General features: G+C 27.3%; 1 protein-coding gene across 1 annotated transcript; it reads right to left on the reverse strand.

Annotated features, from left to right (window-relative positions):
- Positions 1–847: 847 nt before the first annotated feature.
- On the reverse strand, positions 848–9,903 carry LOC113371228 (THO complex subunit 5 homolog). The gene is made up of 11 exons (XM_026611866.1): positions 9,796–9,903; positions 9,586–9,723; positions 6,826–7,113; positions 6,534–6,719; positions 5,138–5,270; positions 4,934–5,061; positions 4,639–4,865; positions 1,885–2,192; positions 1,633–1,824; positions 1,385–1,503; positions 848–1,084 (listed from the first exon to the last, which is right to left on the reverse strand). Exons 1-11 carry the CDS (start codon positions 9,892–9,894, stop codon positions 848–850), a joined length of 2,055 nt encoding a protein of 684 aa, XP_026467651.1. The 5' UTR covers positions 9,895–9,903.
- Positions 9,904–21,727: the final 11,824 nt, after the last annotated feature.

Consider the following 21,727-nt stretch of genomic DNA (forward strand, 5'->3'; position numbering starts at 1 on the left):
TTTAAATAAATATGTTTGTTGCAACATATTGCTATTTACTTTGATATCTATTTTAATATATGTATTATTGTTTGGTATGTTTTGTTATTGTATAACAATGTCAATATAAGACTATTGTAATGCAAAATTTAAATACAAATATATTATTTTTAAAATTGACAATTTTCTTTTATTTCTAATTTTGGCGCTTTAATTTGAATGCATTTTGGAGCACGAGGCTGCCGAGCGACATGCGATTAAAGCGCCATCACCCAATATTGCGGTCATGACTTTCCCTAGCTCTCTGAACGCAAATACCGCGAGAGAGAAACGTCTATATTAGTATATTGTCTAGGCATAGATACCATAGACCGACTCCGAACAAAATTCGCATGTACTGAAAATGTTTCGACCTCTCGCCACCAGCGCTAGTGAGCCGTTCAAAATCGTTATTTTCGTATTATTGAGATTTGATTTGAATCCTGCTGTTAACAGTTTTTTGCAAACATGGCAAACACTGTTACTTAAACGAACAATATGGGTTCCTGACTCCGGTAAAAGTGCGCTATTGTATAGATTTCCGCATAATGTAATAGTATTCAATAAATGGTTAAACCGCATCCAGCTGCTGGCTTTGTAAACAACGAACGATAGTGATACATACCATAAGAAACAAGTATGCCTAGACAATATAATGTGCCAAACAAGAAAGAATGTTATAAAAACAGCATTCTCGAAGATTCTGTTATCACAACATTCTTCCTCGCTTGTTTATATGTAAAATACGCCTGAAATGTTTGAAATATTTTGAAAATTATAAATAAAACAGTCAAAATAGAAATTAGTATTTATATTAAAATTTTATTATTTAAAAATGGCTAAACATTCCATTAACTGCTGGTTCAAATTTATAAGCCTGTAATCTATTTCTTCCTCTAACAAATGTGTTGGGTGATTTGCCTTTATTCTGTTCAAATGAAGTATGATTTTCTAAAAATATATCAAAACATGATAACACTCTTATCAATTGTAAAGTAAGAATGTATCTGCTATTGTGAGGGGCTACTTGTTTTTCACAGTCACAATTTATTGCTCTTTCCATATCCTGTAATAAAATTTCTTAATTAATTATCATAAATTGATTTATTGTGTTTTATATCATGTGAATGTTAATGAAAGACAATGATATAAAACCTACAAAATTTTGACTACTATTATTGCATCTATATATAAATGTGATTTTTCTCACGCTGTATCATTCTTTCAGTTTACCAAGTCTTATATGACAAATATGTGGCATAATGCAATTACGAAGACAAAATACAATAATAATTTCAAAACTAATGAATTATGACAATGCCCCATGGATGAATTTTAATTGACTAATATTTCATAACATGCTTACTCTTATTGTATCATAATTTGTATTATCCATAATATCGCCATTGCAGGTAACAGTTAAAGAGAAAATCGGTGTAATTTTTGGATAGTCTACACTTACAGCTACAAAGCACTCCAATTTTGCTGTAAAATTTTATATCAATATAAATTATTAAATATCTTTGCTCAGCATACCATAAAAAAATGTAGATCTATAATTCATTCATTAAATGTATGTTTGAAATGCAAAATTAAATAAAATCCAAATCATACCTGAACCCTTGGTGATCAATGCTCTATAAAAAATATCTGTTTCAAAAACATTTTGTTCCTGGATATGTAACTTTGTTGACTGTGAACCACAATATTCAGGCCAAGAAATTCTTAACCATTGAGTAAGTGAGCAAGTATATTTAGACGAAATAAATACATCAGCATCAGGAACTTCATACAGTACGCCTGATTCTATAAAATACTAATATGTAATTTCTATTCACTTATAAATAATTTATATTATTTATTTACCTAATTTTTGAATCTGTTTACAAAGATCAATTCTCGCACTCAGACGACTTCGTAAAGTTTTCACAACACTTTGTACAACTGAATGAGAAATGTCATATTTAGTTTCCTTTTGTAAATCTACAAGAAGGAAATCCATTCCGCATAGTTTTTGTGCCCAAATATATGGCCTTCCTAAATCACCAAGTAATGGTATCAGATCACCCAAGCCCAACTTTTGAAGTTTATAAGAATTTGTCAAATTCGGACTAGTCTCTCCATTATCATTTTTATAGAGACAGTTCAGTATACTCATTGGCGCGATGAGGTCACTATTCCAAAAATAAAAATAATATATATTAAGGTGAAAAATTTGAGACATATTTTATGGATTTATTCAAAAAGAATCATATTTTTAGGTTGTAAGTAATTTTATTGTGATAAGTAAGGAATGCAATACCGATGGAAAATTTCAATACCGGTATTTCGGTAATTTTTCATTTTAAAACCGGAATACCGGTAAATTACCGGTATTTTTATTATCTTAAACAAACGTAAACAAAATTGAAAGTTTCTAGTACAAATATAAAAAAAAGTATATACAACTACAACTATATTCAACTAAAAAATAAAATAAAACAATAAGTTTATTTTCTTAAATAATAATTTAACAAAAGTATATGCAATTTAATTAATTCATTATCACTATTGAGTACTTTTCACCAAAAACAAATTTATGAGTAAAAAGGCCAAAAGCTCATAAAATATCATATTATATTATTTACAGATTAAACTATATTGTTCGTATCCAATGTGTTAAATTAGCATAATCTCCAATATTTTAAATAAATAATTTTTCTACACTAATTTAAGATCGGATTCTTTGTCGAGATAAATAATAAGTTGAGTATTTTTATTTAAAACAATATGATGCTTCTATAATATTTTCAAACTTTGAAATGTTTTCAAAAAATAATATTTTATAATTGTAATAAGAAGCAAAAATATTTAGTAATTATTATAATTATTATGTATAAAGTTAGAAAAAAATAAAGATTACGCAGGGGGTAATCTGTATATATAAAATATTTTGGCGCAAATATCACTTAAAAAATCGTTACATTTTTACAAAAGAGGATGAAAAGACATCATTATCTATCAGTCCAATTCTATTTATTGTAACACGATATGAAGCCCTTTGGAAAGCAATAAATATTCAGTTTAATGACGAGTTGAGATAATATTTGACATTTGTTTATCATATAGAATCACTTGGAGACGTCGCTGTTTATGCGATTATGGAATTTAAAGATAAATTTGTTCTGAGAAATTTTAACTTTAGGGTATTATGTATCAAATAGCCTTATGTAAAAATACCGGTATTTTTGGAATAAATACCGGTAAAAATACCGCCGAAAAATCGTGCAGTTTACCGGTAATTCGGTAAACCGGTAATTGCATTCCCTAGTTATAAGTTATTTTATTCAAATGTATTTTATAAAAGTAAATTTCAGCTTTTCATTATTTGTTCAAATGTATAAGTCATCAATACAGGAAGACATATTTCTTTTAATATTGTTAATTTAACCCTTTTGAATAGGCAACAAAAACGCACCTGTTGTAAACATCGTATTACTGTATAAGTTATCCAATTTGTTTTATATAAATTGGTGGACAAACATACATTTTGCAATATCTAAAAAATTTTTCTGTGGTATGCTAAAGTTGAAAGCAATTTCCAAAATTCAGAGCGGGTTGATTCCACTATTGTTACAATTACTTAGAATGGCGACAGTTTTTTTTAATCATTTCACTTTCACTGTCTTTTTTTGAAGAAAATTTTGCTTTACAAATTGCTCGTCCGTTTTACCGTATTCAGAAAAAAGAAGTAATATGTAACAAAGGACAAAAAATACAGAGAAAATAACTAATAGTAAATTTCGCAAAGACTATCTTATTACTGCATAGATTTATTTCAAGAACAAGTAAGCCTTTTCAACTCATGGGTCGCATTTAATTTCTAAAACTTCATGACGGGCTGCATGCACAAGCATGATATATATTAATAAACATTATAATATAAATATACTAAATTAAACAAAGTAAATATTTCAAAAATTATTGTAAAATGAAAAGAATGTGTCATAATTAATTTATTGATAGAAGAAAGTTGATGAAATAAATAAAATATGAACTGAGTCATTGTGTATACAAAGAGCCGAGTTATATGCTAGACTTACGTTGTCCCAAAAAAGGAGAACATTTAATCATTACAAATTACTTGGCCAACAAAGTATACTCAGAAGCGCGCCCAACAAGACTAAAACGAAAAATTCCAAACGATCTTATAAATTTGTAAATTATTATTATTATTATTATTAATATTATTATTATTATTATTGTTATTATTATTGTTATTATTATTATTATTACTATTATTATTTTATTATTATTATTATTATTATTATTATTATTATCTTACTATTTCTATTATTGTTATTTTGTTATATTTTATTATTTTTCTAGTATTATTTTATTATTCTGAAATTTTATTTATATTATTTATTAATCTTATTTTTATTATTATTTGCTTATATTTTACATTAAATCATATTATGGATATTATTTTCATGTAAATTTTATCCTTTGCTCTTTTATTTATTTAAATTTATATTATTATTTAGCAATATTACTTGATGTTAATAAATGAGCAATTGTAATCATTATTGAAATTAAAAAAAAAAAAAAAAACATTCCTAACTTATGATAGCAACTCACCTAGAACTGAATAAATCTGAGTTTTCGCTACATTTTACTTCACAACTTACAGTAACAATGTGAAGCATTTTTAAATAACTGAATGTTAACGACATTTTGAAATCATCTTTAGTTGATATGACCATAACAACTGATAATGGATGAGGTTTGAGTAATTCTTTTCTTTTTTGTTCTAACAAATCTCCTTTCGTAATTTTTCTGTGATGACGTTTTTTTGTTTGTTTTTCCTAAATAAACAAAGTAAATAATATGTATAAAAAAACTCTGAATTTATGTTATATTGATTTTTAAATACCTCTGTATTTTCATTGTCAATCTCGGATTCCGATTCGAGTTCTAAATCATTTCCACATATATCATGGCTTTCTATATACTGTCTTGCATCATCATCGTCTCCATTAATTGATAAACTAATTAGTTTATCTAAAATATAAAAAAAAAAAACAAGAAAATAACAGGGAAAATAATGTACATAAAGTAGAAAGAAAAATCAACTCACCACAAACTTGGTTATAGGCATATACGTTAACATAAAGTAAATACAATGGTTCAGGTAATAGTTTTGCTCTAGCTTGCATTTGCTTTTCTTTATCGATTGGAAGGCCAAGAGCTTCTTGCAAAGGTTTAGTTGCCTATTAATAACATAATTTTTATAATCAGGAAGTTATAAAGAGAACAAAAAGTATTGTTTTGCTACATAAATAATATTAAGAATACAGCGGTACCCCGTCTTATGAGTGATCTGACAAACAAGTGTTTCCAGATACTAGTCACCAAAGGAGCATTGCTTTGACATACCAAAAAAAGCTAACATTTTTTTTTTTGAAAAATGCTCATGATAACATAAAAATACACAAAATATCATCAGATGTAACTAAGATTTTCCTACCATAGAAAGATTTTTGCGATATATAGTATTTTTATGATAGTAAAATATAATGTAGTAAATGATTAACCAGGATTATGATTGCAAAATTGTATATGTCGAATACGACTTTTTAACATTTTCAAAATATGTATTATATACTTTTATAACCAAATTTATAATATGTGTTCAAAGAAAAGGGCCATGTTTCCTGACTTAAAGCATAAAATTATTAAAAAATATGAGGATGTGCTTTAACAGAAATAGTTGATAAAGGGTATAACTCCAGCTAAGAGCCTTACAATAATTTATAAGCAGCTTCTAAGCTCCAAAAGCTTGTGGATAAAAATCACCCTAAAAAAGTGCAACCATTTGAGAATGGGAGTTTTTCAATGAAACATCTGTAATTCATTTCCACAATATCATGAAGGGACAGGAGAAAACAATAATTAAATTAATAATTAATAAATTTATATTTAATAATCAAAAAATTTAAAAACCAAAGACATTTCAATATATGTGTAATGTGTATGAGAAAATTTGCTACGAGTGCGGATTCGGAACGAATTAAAGTCGGGGTAACATTGAAATACATTTATGTTATTAATAAGTAATAGTTTCTATCACATATTACTTTCCAGATTAATAATATAAACAAGTACTATTTTAAAATACTTCTTTCAATATTTTGACTATTCCATTATAATCATCTTAATATTGTGTACACATCTAATGCAAATTAGGACAATAATTAAGATAGTTTTCATATTTAATGCCAAAGTCATGAAACATTGTATGAATTAAAAAGAAAAAATATAGAAAAATGCTGCAAAATAATTCCATATTAATAATAATGGCGTATCATAATAAAATAAATTTTTTAATAATATTAAAAATTAATTTAAATACTTTGAATTTTAAGAATAAATTGAAGTGTTCATTGTGTTCAATGTTAGAAATATATATATATATATATACACACAATGAACACTTCAATTTATTCTTATATATATATAACTACAATGCATACCTCTAACATAGTTTTGAGCTGAGGGCTCAACGAATTTAATTGGGTTCTTTTAGCAACAATTTCTGCTGCAATCACTTCTTTTTTATCTTGCAATTCCTTGCACATCCTTGCTAGCTCTTTTCTTTGCATAAGTTCATATTCTAATCTGGCCAATTGAAGCTTATGAGGATCTTCAATTGTGACATCCTTTGAATATAATGACATACAATTAAAATGTTGAAAATAATAAAAAATTATCACTATAATATCATACTAATATTTATCATTTTATGTTAAGTTCGTATTGATTTACCTTAAGTATACTTTCTGGAGCACTTTTGAAAAATTCTTCTGGAGAAATTAAATCAATTTCTTCATCTTTTGATTTGAATTGAAGACATTTTGTTACTTCTTTATTTAAGTGATCAGATTCATAAAATAAATTTTGTAATTGCAGTTGGGTACTGTCTACATTTTGTTTTTCTTTATGTAATAAATCACGACCTGCTTTAGTTCGATATTTTTCCATACGATTTAGTTTCTTGAGTACAAGAAACAGCATAGATGCTTGTATTCGTTTGTCAGCTATTTCTTTTGAGACCTTGAAAATAAATCATCATTTAAATAATATATTTTTAATAAAATAACTAATCCAAAATGTATTTAATTTTCATACTATTTGCACTTTTTTTTAATAGCTATAAGTTTAGAACATGTGTTCTTTTGATATCTTGAATGAAACTAGTTGTATGTTGAAAATAGCCTTAAGGCAAGTTGCATTAACTTCTGAATATGTATAATTAATCAAATTAATCAATAAAAAATAAGCTATTCAGCTATTTTGTTCAACTGGCAAACAGTTTGATGTTTAAATAGGTTTAAATAAATTAAAATGTTCAACTGTTAATTTCAAAGATAAAATTTTTGCTTCCATCAAAAATTAATCAATACAATTTTCAACTGGCATCTATCAAATAAACTTATAATATCTGTAATTGTACAAATTAAGTCTATATGTTTACCAAATTTCATTACATCCATTTTGAGTTCTAAAAATGTATTTTAATGAAGTATGGACGTCAAATGTAACGAGTAACTACATATAAAACACACATACACAATTTTCTAACTTTGGTCTCATGCGATTCAGATTGTCTTGAATGGCCGAGAAGTTAAAAATAATTTTTAAGATACAAAAATACTTCAAAATTATACATTATTCAATACACAGTTTATTATTATATAGTAATAAATAACATTTAAATATTACAATTTAATTGGTGTTGACATTGAAGATAGTTTTTTTTTAAAAAGAAAAAAAACTATTTGCTTGAATAAAACAAAATGCAGTTTAAGCCTGAAATTATATACTATTCAATTTTATTGAGAATAAATATTTTATGCAATTGACCAGGATTAAATAACTTTAAAAACAATTAATTGTATGAAGTTTATGCATAATTAGTAGAGATAAGGGGTGTAAAATAGTGAAACCAAGGACGGCTATTGAATTGCTGTGTTTTCATCAATCTTGAACATTAAGCTACATTTGCCATTTTCATAATTTTTTAAGTTATTCATCGATGGAGCTTAAATTGACTAAAGCTTCAGTAAAAGAAGCTAATAAAATTAAATTTTTGAATTTAATAAATATGTTTACATTTCAACTAGGAATCACCGTTTGTTAGGACTAAATTCTGGGATTTAAAAAATTATGTTTTAGTAGATTATACATACCAATTTATTTTCTACTAAAACACTAGGGTCATTTAGGCACATATGATTTTCGAATTCTAGGGATCAAATTGCTGAAGAGACGATACCTCTAAAATGAATTCTGATATCCCATGCATTGACCCAAAGATTTCAAATTTTAACTCTTATCTTTGGGTTAATGCATGGAACATCCGAATTCATTCTAGAGGTATGGTTTCTTCAACAAAGTATCTTATTTTGATCCCTAGTATCCGAAAATCATATGTGTCTATGCGACATTTTTTGACTCATACAAATCATACCGCACTAGGCACTAGTTTACATATTTAACAAATACTTCGACTGAAACTTTAGTTCAGTTGAAATATAATCATTTGTATCAGATATAAAATGTTTAGGCTTATGTACTTAAAACAGTGATTTGCAACCAGTGGGGCGCGCCCCCCCGTTTCCAGGGGGGGCGCAAAGCTGTTTCAAAAATATTATTTTTAAATGCTGAGTAAGTGTCAAAAACAAATCAGCAAAATACTTAAAGTACTTCTAAGAGTGTTTGAACTCAAAAAAGAAATTGCTATATTTCTTGCTGATAACAAAAGAGACGGAGCATTCTTGTTTCAGGACACAAAGTTCCTCGCAAAATTTGCGTATGTAGTTGATATTTTTCAAAGACTTAGCAATTTAATTAAATCAATGCAAGGATCTCAAATTCGTGCTTTTGTTCAGAAAGACAAGATTACGGCTTTAATATCAAATAATTTTATAACTTTAACATGTTTCCCACTTTTGAAATTACTTGTACTACTGATGAAATAGAAGTAAGTAAAGATCTTATTATTATATCAGTCATATGACTAGTCTACGAAACCAATTTTCGCATTACTTTATCTAATTACGTCCAAATACGAATGGATTGATTAGAAATCCATTTGTCATTGAGAAACATGATGATTTTGGTCATTCAACAGCAGAGCAGAAAATGGTAATTGATTTATCTAGTGATAGCACATTGAAGCAGATATTTAAGGACGAAAATATATTGTCAAGTTTTGGTTACCAGTAAAGGACGATTTTCCTACTTTGGCAAATAATGCTTTAGAAATTTTATTATCATTTGTAAGATCTTATTTATGTGAAACAGAAAATTCGTATAATAAATAGTTATGTTTGTACTTTGTATGTATATTTTTTATAATACTGTGTATTATTTGACATAATTTCAGTTATATTAAGTATATTTAAATAAAATTGTTAGAAAAATATGAAGGGGAGGGGGGCGCCATATTTTTTCATTCGAAAGGGGGGCGCAAGGAAGAAAAGGTTGGAAACCGCTGACTTAAAATCTAATTGTGTTACATACATCGGCATCTGTTTTAGATTTCAACTCCAAGATTTCTGCAAAAATTGCTCGTAATTCATTGCATGTCTTATAGAACAATTTAGCATCACTTTCAGGTGATCTAAGCTTCGCTTCTTCTTCCTCATAGTTAATTACCCGCTAAAAGAATAAAGAAATATAAATAATTATTGCTGTATTGATATGTAAGCTTAGAATTAATAAATTGTTTACATTATACAGTTCTTCACTAGATATTGTTTTATCTGCTACCGTAGTAGTTGTACTGCTTTTCCTGCGTTTCTTTATCACAGTTTCAGAGTCTTTAACCATTTTGACAATTTGCGTTAACTTTTATATTTTACTTAGACAATATATTTTAGCACCAAAACTTATTTAGTTTTGTGACAACTGACAAGACAACATGAACACAGAACAAAATGCGACAGTAATATAGACGTTCCTCTTTCGTGATTTTCATTCAGAGAGCTAAGGTCAGTTTCACACGCTATGGAGCGCTTTATGTCACTTGGTACTGCTCAGCATAGATAAATAAGCATAAAAGTGCAGCTCAGTAACCCAGCGCTTATAATGTGTTTAAACATTTTTGACGCAAAATTTAAGTTTTTATAATTTTAATATTCAATTCAAATTTATTAACTTCCGAAGGAAAAATTTGTGTTTTCATAAAAAAAAAACAATTCGGTAATTTTATGTTTTCTCGACGTTTCAAGCCATTCTGAATCGAATGAGACCAATTTTGGAAAAACTATGTGTGCGCCCAGACAACACAAGACGTCCTGATAAATATCCGCAGGACATCTACATGCGGACATTCATTGTCATCACGGATATCCGGCTTATCCTGATATTATTCGAAACTTGTTAACGTGTCGCACCCATGGGACATTCTGTAGGTATCCCGCGCGGAATATTCCGGACATGAGCCGGACGTAGATAGGATTTAATTATAGAATCGTTATTTACTTTTTAGATAAAAAATAAATTTGGATTAAAAATAAGATAAAAGAACATAATTTTACAAAGTAAACTTTTATTACAAAATAACAAAATCCTGAAATAATTTTATAACAAAGAGAAGTCGTTAAAAATTAGAACCTTCATCGACATTAAAACGTCTGAACCGATTTCAAAAATTTAGAAGCCAATAGCCGTTTCTTTGTAAATAGCAGAAAAGTGATTTTTTTTGTCCACGTTTCATCTCTCAATTCTGAATCAATTTCAAAAAATCAAAAACTGTTCTAAAGATATTATGGTTGGGAATGATACTGATTAGTTTTAGGTAAAAATTTACCGGGCCGTTCTCTTAAAATTAACTTTTGAAAAAAAATGCCGATTTTTATGAACCTTTTTTGGGCAATAGATATCATGGTCTTATTAAACATACTAAAATGTTACGGCTCTACGATAAATAGTTTATTGTTAAAAATTCATCAGAGTTTGAGAAAATATAATAGTCAAAATTTGTGTCAAAAGTTGCTTTTGTGATGTGATGAGTCAAACATTGTAAATTCATTGAAATTTGGAATAATCAGCTACAACTTTAGGGCATACAAGCACGTGTCTGTATAATTAATATAATTACAGCTAATTTAAATGTGTTTGAGAAAATTCTATTCGAAATCGCAATGTTTAGATTTAATTGAAAGCGATAACTTTACTCATACTTTATTTTTGAACTAAGCAGTTGAAAATTTTATCTAAATATCTAAATTTCAAATCCGATTGATTAAATCATATCTCACACATTTCGGGAAGTTCACGCAACTTGCCTTAATACCTTCAACTAGTTTCAAATTTTAATTGAAGAATTAAGATCAGAATTCAATAGAATATACCTCATAAAGCAAACATTTCCCACGTTCACACGCATAGATAAAAAAACCACAATTTTTACAAATAGATTGATTACATAATATTTTTAAAATGTTTAATACCATGTCATTATAATTTTAAAATTCTTAGCAAGTTTAATTTTTTATTAATAAGTTAGAACTTATATTTGTTTAATTTTGGGATGGCTTTATTATTAATATTAAATTTAATTTAATTTTTCTGAACTAAAAGCGTCCCTTTTCCATTGATAATACATAATTACAAGTGGGTGTTATATTTAAAGGTTCGACAACTCTCAGCATACTTATAAATACATATATATACATACGTATATATACATTTTTAGGATTTGTAAAGAATTTTTAGGTACTACTGATTTTAATTTATTTTTTTGGGTTCTTGCCTTATGTGAGCAGATTTTCGTTAGTAGTAGTAGCAGCAGTTCAGTAGATTCCTAAATAATATTACACACACACACATATATATATATATATATATATATATATATGCATAAAATTCATTTATTCTTAAATTTTATAAAAAATTTATTTAAAAAAAAGTTACAACTATAGCTGATACAGGACATTTTTGAAGAAATGTTGTTAGAACTAAACAGTATAGTGCTTTTCTTTTTCCTTTTATATTTTTCCTTTCTCTGATATATAAAATTTATTTCAGGTATTTAATTTCTTTATTTTTTAATGTATGTGGCCTGCACAATTATCTGAAGCATTTTTAAATTGGATAAGAATGATCAAATATGTAGTGGCTGTCCCCAGCATCTGTTTGTTTATAAAATAATAGTTATAAATATTATTTAGTAATGATTGATTAAATTAGTATTAGTTAAAAAAAAGTTTTGTACCGTTGTAATTATTTCTGGAGATAAGGTAAAAATGCCGCAACCTGTTATACAAACTTTAGTGCTTAAGACTTGCATTGAAATATGCTGTATCTATTAAAAAATATACATATTTAATATTAAATAAATAATCAGGTCTCATATATTTTATGAACTTACAGTTTCTTGTATCAAATTAGAATGGTGTTTGGAAAAACGAGCACTATGGAGTATTGTTCCCGTCTTTTCTGCCTGTAAATCAACTTATAAGTATATTTTATATTTTTTTGTAAATAATAATTATAATATAAAATGATATTCATGATTTTTAAATATCAGTAAAAAAATGATAATAAATACCTCCTTTTGAGTACAATATACAATTCCAACCATGGAAAAGGTTTCCATAGACAGTCTAATTAATGATCCAACAGTTGCAATCGATGGAGTATGAAATCCCTTTATGAGGATCATATTATATAGCAAAGCTATCAGCAAAGTGAAATTTAAAATAAAAATCATCATAATATCGAACGAATAGTATGAATTTATTATTTTAATTATTCTGAAAATATCATGATGAATTCTAGCTAAAGCTTTCAAATCCTCATCAATATTTTCACTTCTTCTGGAAATGCGCGTGAAGTCCTTCTCAAATATTGATGTTTTTACTAAATCCATTCTTCTGAGTAATTTATTTATATTTCTATAATTTTTATAACATACGCTCAAAAGTAATATAAATTGTGCTTCAGCCGTCAACCTGAATGAGACCGAAATACTTCTTAAAAATACATCCAATACTTTAAATTTATATCGATACATGAAAAAAGTATACAGCGTTCCAGCAATAATGATGGGTAAACTGATCCAAGATAAGTAAAACAATATTTGATGATCATTATGAATGCCAAATTTTAAAAACTTTGCATCCATTTGCGATATTTTTTGCAAAATTAAACGCGCGTGGTGTTCCCTGCCTATTGTAGAAATTATATAACAAATGATACCAAAGGGTATTAACCAAAAGGAAATCATAGTTATTATTTTTTGTGAAAATTCATTAGAAACAGGTTTCTCAAAAGCGCCTATTATATAAAAGCAATACGCAATAGACAATATAATAAATACTTGGTAAGAAAAATTTAAAACTTTTAAGAATTTTGCCGAAACATGACTTTTTACAGGCCAACATGGACACATGCCCAGAAGTTGCGAAAAAACATATAGCGGTAATAAAGCTTTATAAATGTCAATATTATTGTTACTCTTGAAAACAAAGTTTTTATTAAACATTTTATTCAGTCTATCTACTTATTACAAGTTTCAATACTGGCATTTAAAAACTACTTTTGGCCTTCATACCATTTTCGAATTTTCTTGTAATAACTGTTGTAGTCATATAATTACACCATAATTGAGGTTCATATATTTCCTCATATCTTGGTCAATGCATGTTTTATTCAGATTAATTATTAACGATATTATCTTGAACGAAAAAATCGATCATTTAATAAAATCCATCAACAAGATTACTTTTTGTAATTAGTTTGAAAGAAAATTAAGTATCGCAGATAACAAATTAAAATATCGTATGCAAATAAGCTAATGCATTTATCTTCTTTTTGTCATCAGGTAATTAACAAGAACACATTTAAAATTTAATGCAATTAAAGGTATGTCTAGAATATTAAATAACGTACTATTGATAAAATAGTAGTCTATATTTGCAAAATGGTAAAAAATGAAGTCTTTATCAAAAATGACTTTTGTAACAAAATTTGTGAAAACAGTATTAAAGCAAAAATTCGAGTTGATACAAATTTATAATATTTTTCATTATTTGTTAAAATTTCACGGACTCACAGCATATCGCATAGTTTCAAAAAATGGTTTTTACTATAGCCAAAATTCGATGGAAAGCATCATTATTATTGTAACAATTTTCACGTTGACCATTATATCCTATGTTTTATCTATTCAAGCTACTCTAAACGGAGTTTTAGGAGGTTTCGTTTCAAGATTGACTTTAATGATGCATTTAATAAATATATCTCTAAATATTGTTGCTTATCTCATAATATTTATATTAACTTGTCACTTAAGAAACTTTATATTGAAAGACGCGTTTCAACTTGCTGAAATAAATAAGAAATCTTCTGAACTAAGTCATTCAAACACTAATACCATGAATTCTTTATCGATCCTAAGAATATGTCCAAGTATTGCAGTTGGTTTATATATGACGATTTATAATTTTGTATATGCCACGAAAACTTTAGGGCCATCAGCATATTTCTTAACTCTCATTTACACTGTTCCTTTTATGATCGCCAATATTCTAATGAAAGAATTCGAATTCTTTCTATACGCCATAAAGAACGAATTCAAAAATATTAACGGTCAATTGTTTGAAATGAGCTGGAGAAACAAATATGAGAATATTAAAAAAACTTGTAAATTAAGCAAAGTTCTCGATTTACATTGTAAACTGTGTGAAAAACTCAAAGACGTAAATGACCATTTTCAATCAATTTTCTTAATCATTTTTGTGACACTGTTATTTTCTATGTGCCAAGGTGCTTTAGTCGTGGTCTTAATTTTATGTAATGTTTTGGATGAACAAAATACGACATTGATACCGGATTTATCCTCAACATTGGTCAATACTTATCTGATAGTCATTCCATATGAATTTGTGTACGTAATAGTGTTTTTTCACATTAGTGAGAAATGTGTCGAAAAGGTGAGTATGTTTGAATAAGATTTTAGAAGAAAATTCAATACAGATACTTTCTTTAAAGGTTGCTGAAAGTTATCAAGTTTTCTCTTGATCATCCAATTAGCTAATTTTGTTTTCTTGACTTTTCAAGTTATTCTGAAGCGTTTGAGACAAAATTTGGAAAATAATGTATGCTTGTGTGTATGTGAGCAGATTTTTCAAACTTTTGTCGACGTTTTTCCCAAAAACGGCTACATAGATTTCAAAAGTTTAAAAGTCATTCGATGTATCTCGATTTCTAGTCAAGTCTATACTCGCGTTTATCAGTTTCGTGACAATTATCCCAGCAATTTCTTCATAATTAGTAGAAAAGTGCATTTTTTACGTTTAGACAAAAAATGTGTTATCGTTTTTAAAAATTCAACTAGTGGGGCGCATGCATAGACCTTATATATATATAATATATGCAATATAAAGTCTATGGGCGCATGGCATCGTGCCTTAAGGCACGATTGCTGAAACTTCCCGTACCGTAATTAAACATTCGAAGAATAAAAATAAACAGTCAACAAAAATGTCTATGAATAAATATTATAAAACCTAGAGTTTTGCATCAATTTTTCGTTCGCAAAATATATGCACTGAATTAACAATTTTAAATAGTTTATGTGGTATCAACTATACAAACATAAAAAGTAATAAAAAAAAAATTACAGGCGGGATTCTAACCCGATCAGTCTTGACTTTCTTATCTACGAACGCGAACGAAGACGCGTTAACCAACTGAGAAATAACGAAATGCTCATGCATAACGCTATGTCTAAGACCTAATCGGAATTTCGAAACGACTGGACCTGCCTATACCAAAAATTAATCAGTACGTCTCCACATCAATACAAATCGAATGTTTTTAAATCATTCAAATCGGCCGATTGTTCTTGTAGAACCTGCAATTTTTTGCACTTTTTGCTCCGTATCTTCGAAACGCCAAAAACTAATCAGCACGTCTCCTTATCAATACGAATCGAATGTTTTTTGAATTAACCAAATCGGTTGATTGGTGTTCCCGAAATCGTCGAAAATTTGTATACGCGCGCGCGCACACACCCATACATCCATTTTTTCTAAGGTATGCCAAACTATTCAAAAATCTTTGAAACGTAAAGATATATAACAATTTTCATTTTCGATTTTTCTGCTGGAATGTTAAAAACTCATCAATTCGCCATTCTTGAAAAAAATTTCGACGATTTTTATTAAACATTTTATGACAACAAATATCATATTTCTTACATACTAAACATTTTAAACCTGTTTCAATATACTAAAAACATTAAGCTCCTGCAACGAGTGGTTTACTTTTAAAAATTCAATAAAGTTTGGATTATTAAAAATTTGTGTTAAACGCTTTTGTGACGTAAAGAAGTCAAAATTTGTGTTACTTCCATTCATTTTTTAAAAAACGGCTCAAACGTTTTCATAAATTTAAAAGCCATTCGATGAAACTCAAAAAGGACTGACTGGAGCATTCATCAGTTTTTTTTACAATCGGCAAAGCCGATTCATTGGAAAGAGCAGAAAAATGCTAAAATTTTGGTCACCGTTATCGCACAAAATTCTGACCAAATTTTGAAAATTAAAAAACCATTCGAAATATATGTGGAAATCATACAATAAGGGGCGTCCATTAATCACGTGAAATTTTTTTGAGGATTTTCGGAATTCACCCCCTCCCCCTTGGTGATACATAGTGATATTTAAAATAAACACCCCCCCCCCCCAATTTTTGCTTATCTACGTTTCAGGGGTATCTGCACGATTTGACAAACATTCGATTTGTATGGGAAGATATGTTGATTTGGTTTTTGAGGCAAGTCTAGCCGTTTCGGAGATAAGGAGCAGAAAGTTCAAAAATAGCGAAATGATTTATTTTGTGTTGACAGTGTGAAATAATTAATTTTTGAGAAAAGAATTTTTGTTTAATGTAAAAATTTCAAAATATTTTTTTTAATTTCCAAAAAAACAGTCGTCATACAATTTATAAGCTCAGTTTTGATATTAATAATAGATATGAATAATGAAAGTTTTAGCATTTATAATAATCTTTTTGAAAACATTTAAAATTCCAAGGAAGTTCCAGCAATTTGCCTTAAGACTTTAACTGACTAGATTTGACTTTAAAATCACCGATTTATATAATATGTATGTATAACAGATTTCACAAACTTATTATAAATTACCAAAATGAGAAGAAACTACCATACATATTTATTACAGTGTCATCATGCGAATTTTCTAGATCCCTAGCATAGCCAATAATTAAGTGTTCTGTTTAATGTAATTGAAATACACCAATCAATATAAATATAAACTGAATTAAATTTTAATGGACAATTAGACATACAATTAATTTTTCTAATAGATAAAAACGGGAAAATATATGTAATTAAAGAACTTCGTAAACGAAACAAAATATACACAGTATACTTTTAGTCTAAAAAAAACATTTGTATGTTTATATTTATTGTGTAACTCAAAAATTTGTGATGCATATTTTTGGAAAACGATATGAGCTTATGGAAATATATAAAACATTTAATTTTCTTTTATATTCTCACGGGCTTACATCTTACCAAATAATTTCAAAAAACGGAACCCATTACATTGAACACTTCATTACATTTAAGTATAAGTATGTATGTATGTACGCAAGCGCTTCTGTGTGTGTATATATGTGTATATAATAGTAATAAGTAAAAATATATGTCTTAATGTTTAAGTCTGTTACATAAAATTTAGATTTTATCTTTGTTATAATTGCTGTGATCTCTCATACCAGAACAATTGTCTGACTGAGATACAGTATGTATGAATTATACCAAATAAATAAATAAAAAAAAAAAAAAAAAAAAAAAAAAGGAAAAAAAAAAAAAAAAAAAAAAAAAAACACTTCTTGTTGGGAATTTTTTGGAACGTAATAGTTTTTATTGTAACGCTGATATCCTTCGTCTTTTCATTTCAAGCTACAATAGATGGAGTGTTAGGAAGTTTTGTATCAAAATTAACTTTAATGCTGCACATGCTAAATATATTTTTAAATATCGCATCGTATATTTTGATCAACGTTTTTATAAACTTTTATAGAAGTCAAATATTATGTGATATAATTGATATAAATAGAATAAATAAAGATTTTCATAAAATATTTGGAAGTTCAAAAACCAACAAAGTTTCTTGTGGAACTATGATTTTTACCATCACGATCAGTTTGGCTGCTGGTTTAATAATGATGACACATGACTTCTTATATATACCACAAGATTTTGGACAAGCTGCTTATAGTCTAACTCTAATATACTCTATTCCATTTATAGTATTCAATATCATACTTAAAGAATTTGAATTATTTCTTCACTTAATAAAATACGAGTTTGGTAATATGAATAATTATCTCAGAATATTGAAATTGCAAAATATGACAAAATACACCTATTCGGTAAATTCGATCAACTTGAGATTAACAAATAATTATCGAAAATTAACAAAAACTCTTAAATTATATAATGAGCTGTGTGATAAATTGGATGATGTCAACAAACATTTTGAAGACACTTTCTTAATTATTCTTGCAGTTGGGTTATTTTCATTCTGTCAAGGCACTCTTGTCATAATATTAGTATTGTTCGATTTTTTTTCCGAAGGAAGTTTGAATGCACCATCAGAAATGTTCACACATATGACGGTGACATACACTTTGCATATATCGTACATTTTCTTCAATCTAATATTCTTCATTCGTTCTTGTGAAGATTGCATGATGAAGGTAAATACAACTTTCTTTTTATTTATTTTATATAGAGCCCCTTGTTGATACAGTCAAAATGAAAATATTTCAAACAGAATAATAGTTGATCTATCTATTTGATAATTCTATCAATGTCTTAGATTGAAAATTAAATTATTACAATACAAGTTTATCGACTAAACAACTTATTGTTTGTATTATATTTGATAGTAGTGATATTACTATTTAAGTCATTACTATTTAACTCTTAAAATATATTAATTAATATACATGGTGTCCCAAACCTTTACGTCAAGTCGAAACGGATTTAGAAAAAAATATCTCACGTTGTTTGGAAATTATGAGCATCAAGCTTTCAAGAATCGAAATTTTTTGTTGAACTAGAAATTGAGATTTTTAATATCGATGGACTTGGAGAAGCCCTTTTTTTTAAAAAAAATGTACTAAACTTTAGTACTTTAGTAATTAAGGGTGCTGGCAAATTTCATCAAACGCTGGCGCATGTAATCAAAATTGTTTAATGGTAAAATACTTGATAATTTTATTATTGAACTAAAAATGACTTATTTTTTTCTAGTACATTTTACTTACAATTAGTTCAAATACTTGTCGTACGCGCTAGGGAGAAACTTTTGAATCGAATATGAGTAAAATATATCAAGTTATAGTTAGTAAAAATCACGTCACATTTAGATTTTAATTGTTTATTAAATTTTTTTCAATAATAAAATTATCAAGTATTTTACCATTTTACAATCCTTATAAATTGCGCCAACTCTTGATGAAACTTTCCAATACACGTTAGTACATTTTTTTAAAGGAAGGCCTCTGAAAATTGACCGATTTTAAGTATTTTAAATCCATAGTTGTCTTAATTCTCGAAAACGTGTTTTTTACTTATTTACGGTTACGTTAAAAATACGGTTCCAAAGTTTAAATGAACAAAATTATTAAAAGTTAACCATAATGACCCAAAAATCGTCATAATTTGACCAAAGCTCTAGGTTGCACTTAAAAGCTTCATATTTTCCAAACAGCGTGAGATAATTTGGTTTTCTAATTTTTTTCAAATAACAAATTTCTCCTAAAGAAAGTTAATAATATCTTCATTCATCGATATGAAAAGAAACGATCCAGCCTAAATTACAAATACTCCACGATATAAAAAAATGTACTACCATTAATTTTAATGAAAGCAACATTATTAATGTAAAAATGATAGAGAAGATATCAATTAAATTTAATGGATACTCATAATTTATGAAGATGCAATACAATTTATGTTATATTCACAGTTTCATAAGTTTCATGAGTAAAATACGCATGCAAGACATTGAAATAAAATATATCAAAATGAAGAAACCAAAAATTTTGAATTATTTATGTACAAAATATTATAACGTCTATGATATTTATGATGGAAATGCGCCGCTTTTCTTTTGCTTTAAATGGTTCGGAATAATACCGTTGGAAAGCGTTTGTGAAAAGAATATTAAATTATATAAAGTATCGAAAACTAGCAAGTGCATAAAGTATATAATTGTAATCTACAGTTTAGTCGTAGGATCGTTATTTGTGACTAACGTTTTACAAAGAAAGTTAAAACTTGTTGATGAAAAAACAATATACTTCGCCGATGCATACGGCTTATCAATAATATTCATATCAATTTTTGCGATGTTAGGAACGGATTCGGCAAATGTAAAAAATATACCAGTGTGGTATTCAGAACTTGAAAAAATCGACCTAAAATATTATTTGAATAGAAAATATTTATACAAGAATACATTTAAAACAAATTTATTAATAGTTTTTATATTCTTAGTTACATATGCGCCACTAAACTGTACATTTATTTTTAAAATTTACTTAGATTCGCAACCGGTCCATTTATTGATTTCATTAATATATCAACTCTCTCATGTAAGAGATACTTTTATATTATATTTAATGGTAAACGCGGCTTACATATTACGCCAACGATTTAGGATAATTAATACAGAGCTGATACGTCTGTCAAAATTATCTTATAGTCAATTAAAAATATTGAATTGTACAAACACCAATGATTTATTTTCATATTTGGATTCGTATAACGAATTACAAAACTTACTAGACAAATTTAATTCTATATATGGAATTTTGAGAGCAACAAGTCTTTTATCAATTTATTCAGAAATAAGTTATGGAGCATTTATTATACTGGCCCACTTGCATTTTGAAAATAAAGATTTTAGTTATGGTTTTTTTCTCATGTATATTTGGTGGGAAATAGGCGATATAATATTGGTGACTTATCCTATTTACATGTGCGAAAAATGTTTAGAGCAGGTCAGTTTGGATTACAATAAAAAAAAGAAAATTCTCACTTATTCATAAATTTATGTAATAAAAATAGTCAATTATGATCAGGGATTATTTTAAAATTTGTTAGAATGGTATCAGTATCATGAAAAATGGTATCTTTTGTGCAATTTAATTCATAAAGTTATAATATATATTATAATCAATATATCGATTACTTTATATATGTAACAGTGAAATTTATTATCAAAAAAAAAATGTCGAAAACAAATTAATGTCTACTAAAACCATGATGGTTTAGATATAAAAAAGAAAATATGGTGTGTGAGCGTCCAATTTAAAATGGGCAAATAATGTAAAAAACCTTATTATTACTTATTACTCATATCGATAAAACATGTAATAAAGGAATGAAATGTTTGAATTGAAATAATGATGGTAGAAAATAAAATCCTAGTTTTTATATTTAATTATAATTCAATAACTTTGTTTTATTATTTTTTATAGGCGAGGTATGGAATAACAATTGTTCACGATATGTTGATAAATGAAGCAACACCATCATCATGGAAACCTCGGCTTCTGTCTTTCTCTTTACAAATGTTTCACAGAGACCTCAAGTTAAGTTGCAATGGAA

The sequence above is a fragment of the Ctenocephalides felis genome, unplaced genomic scaffold (genome assembly GCF_003426905.1).
Source record: "Ctenocephalides felis isolate EL2017-DRISC unplaced genomic scaffold, ASM342690v1 CF-g0.4_SCAFFOLD_01492, whole genome shotgun sequence".
NCBI classification, from domain to species: Eukaryota; Metazoa; Arthropoda; class Insecta; order Siphonaptera; family Pulicidae; genus Ctenocephalides; species Ctenocephalides felis.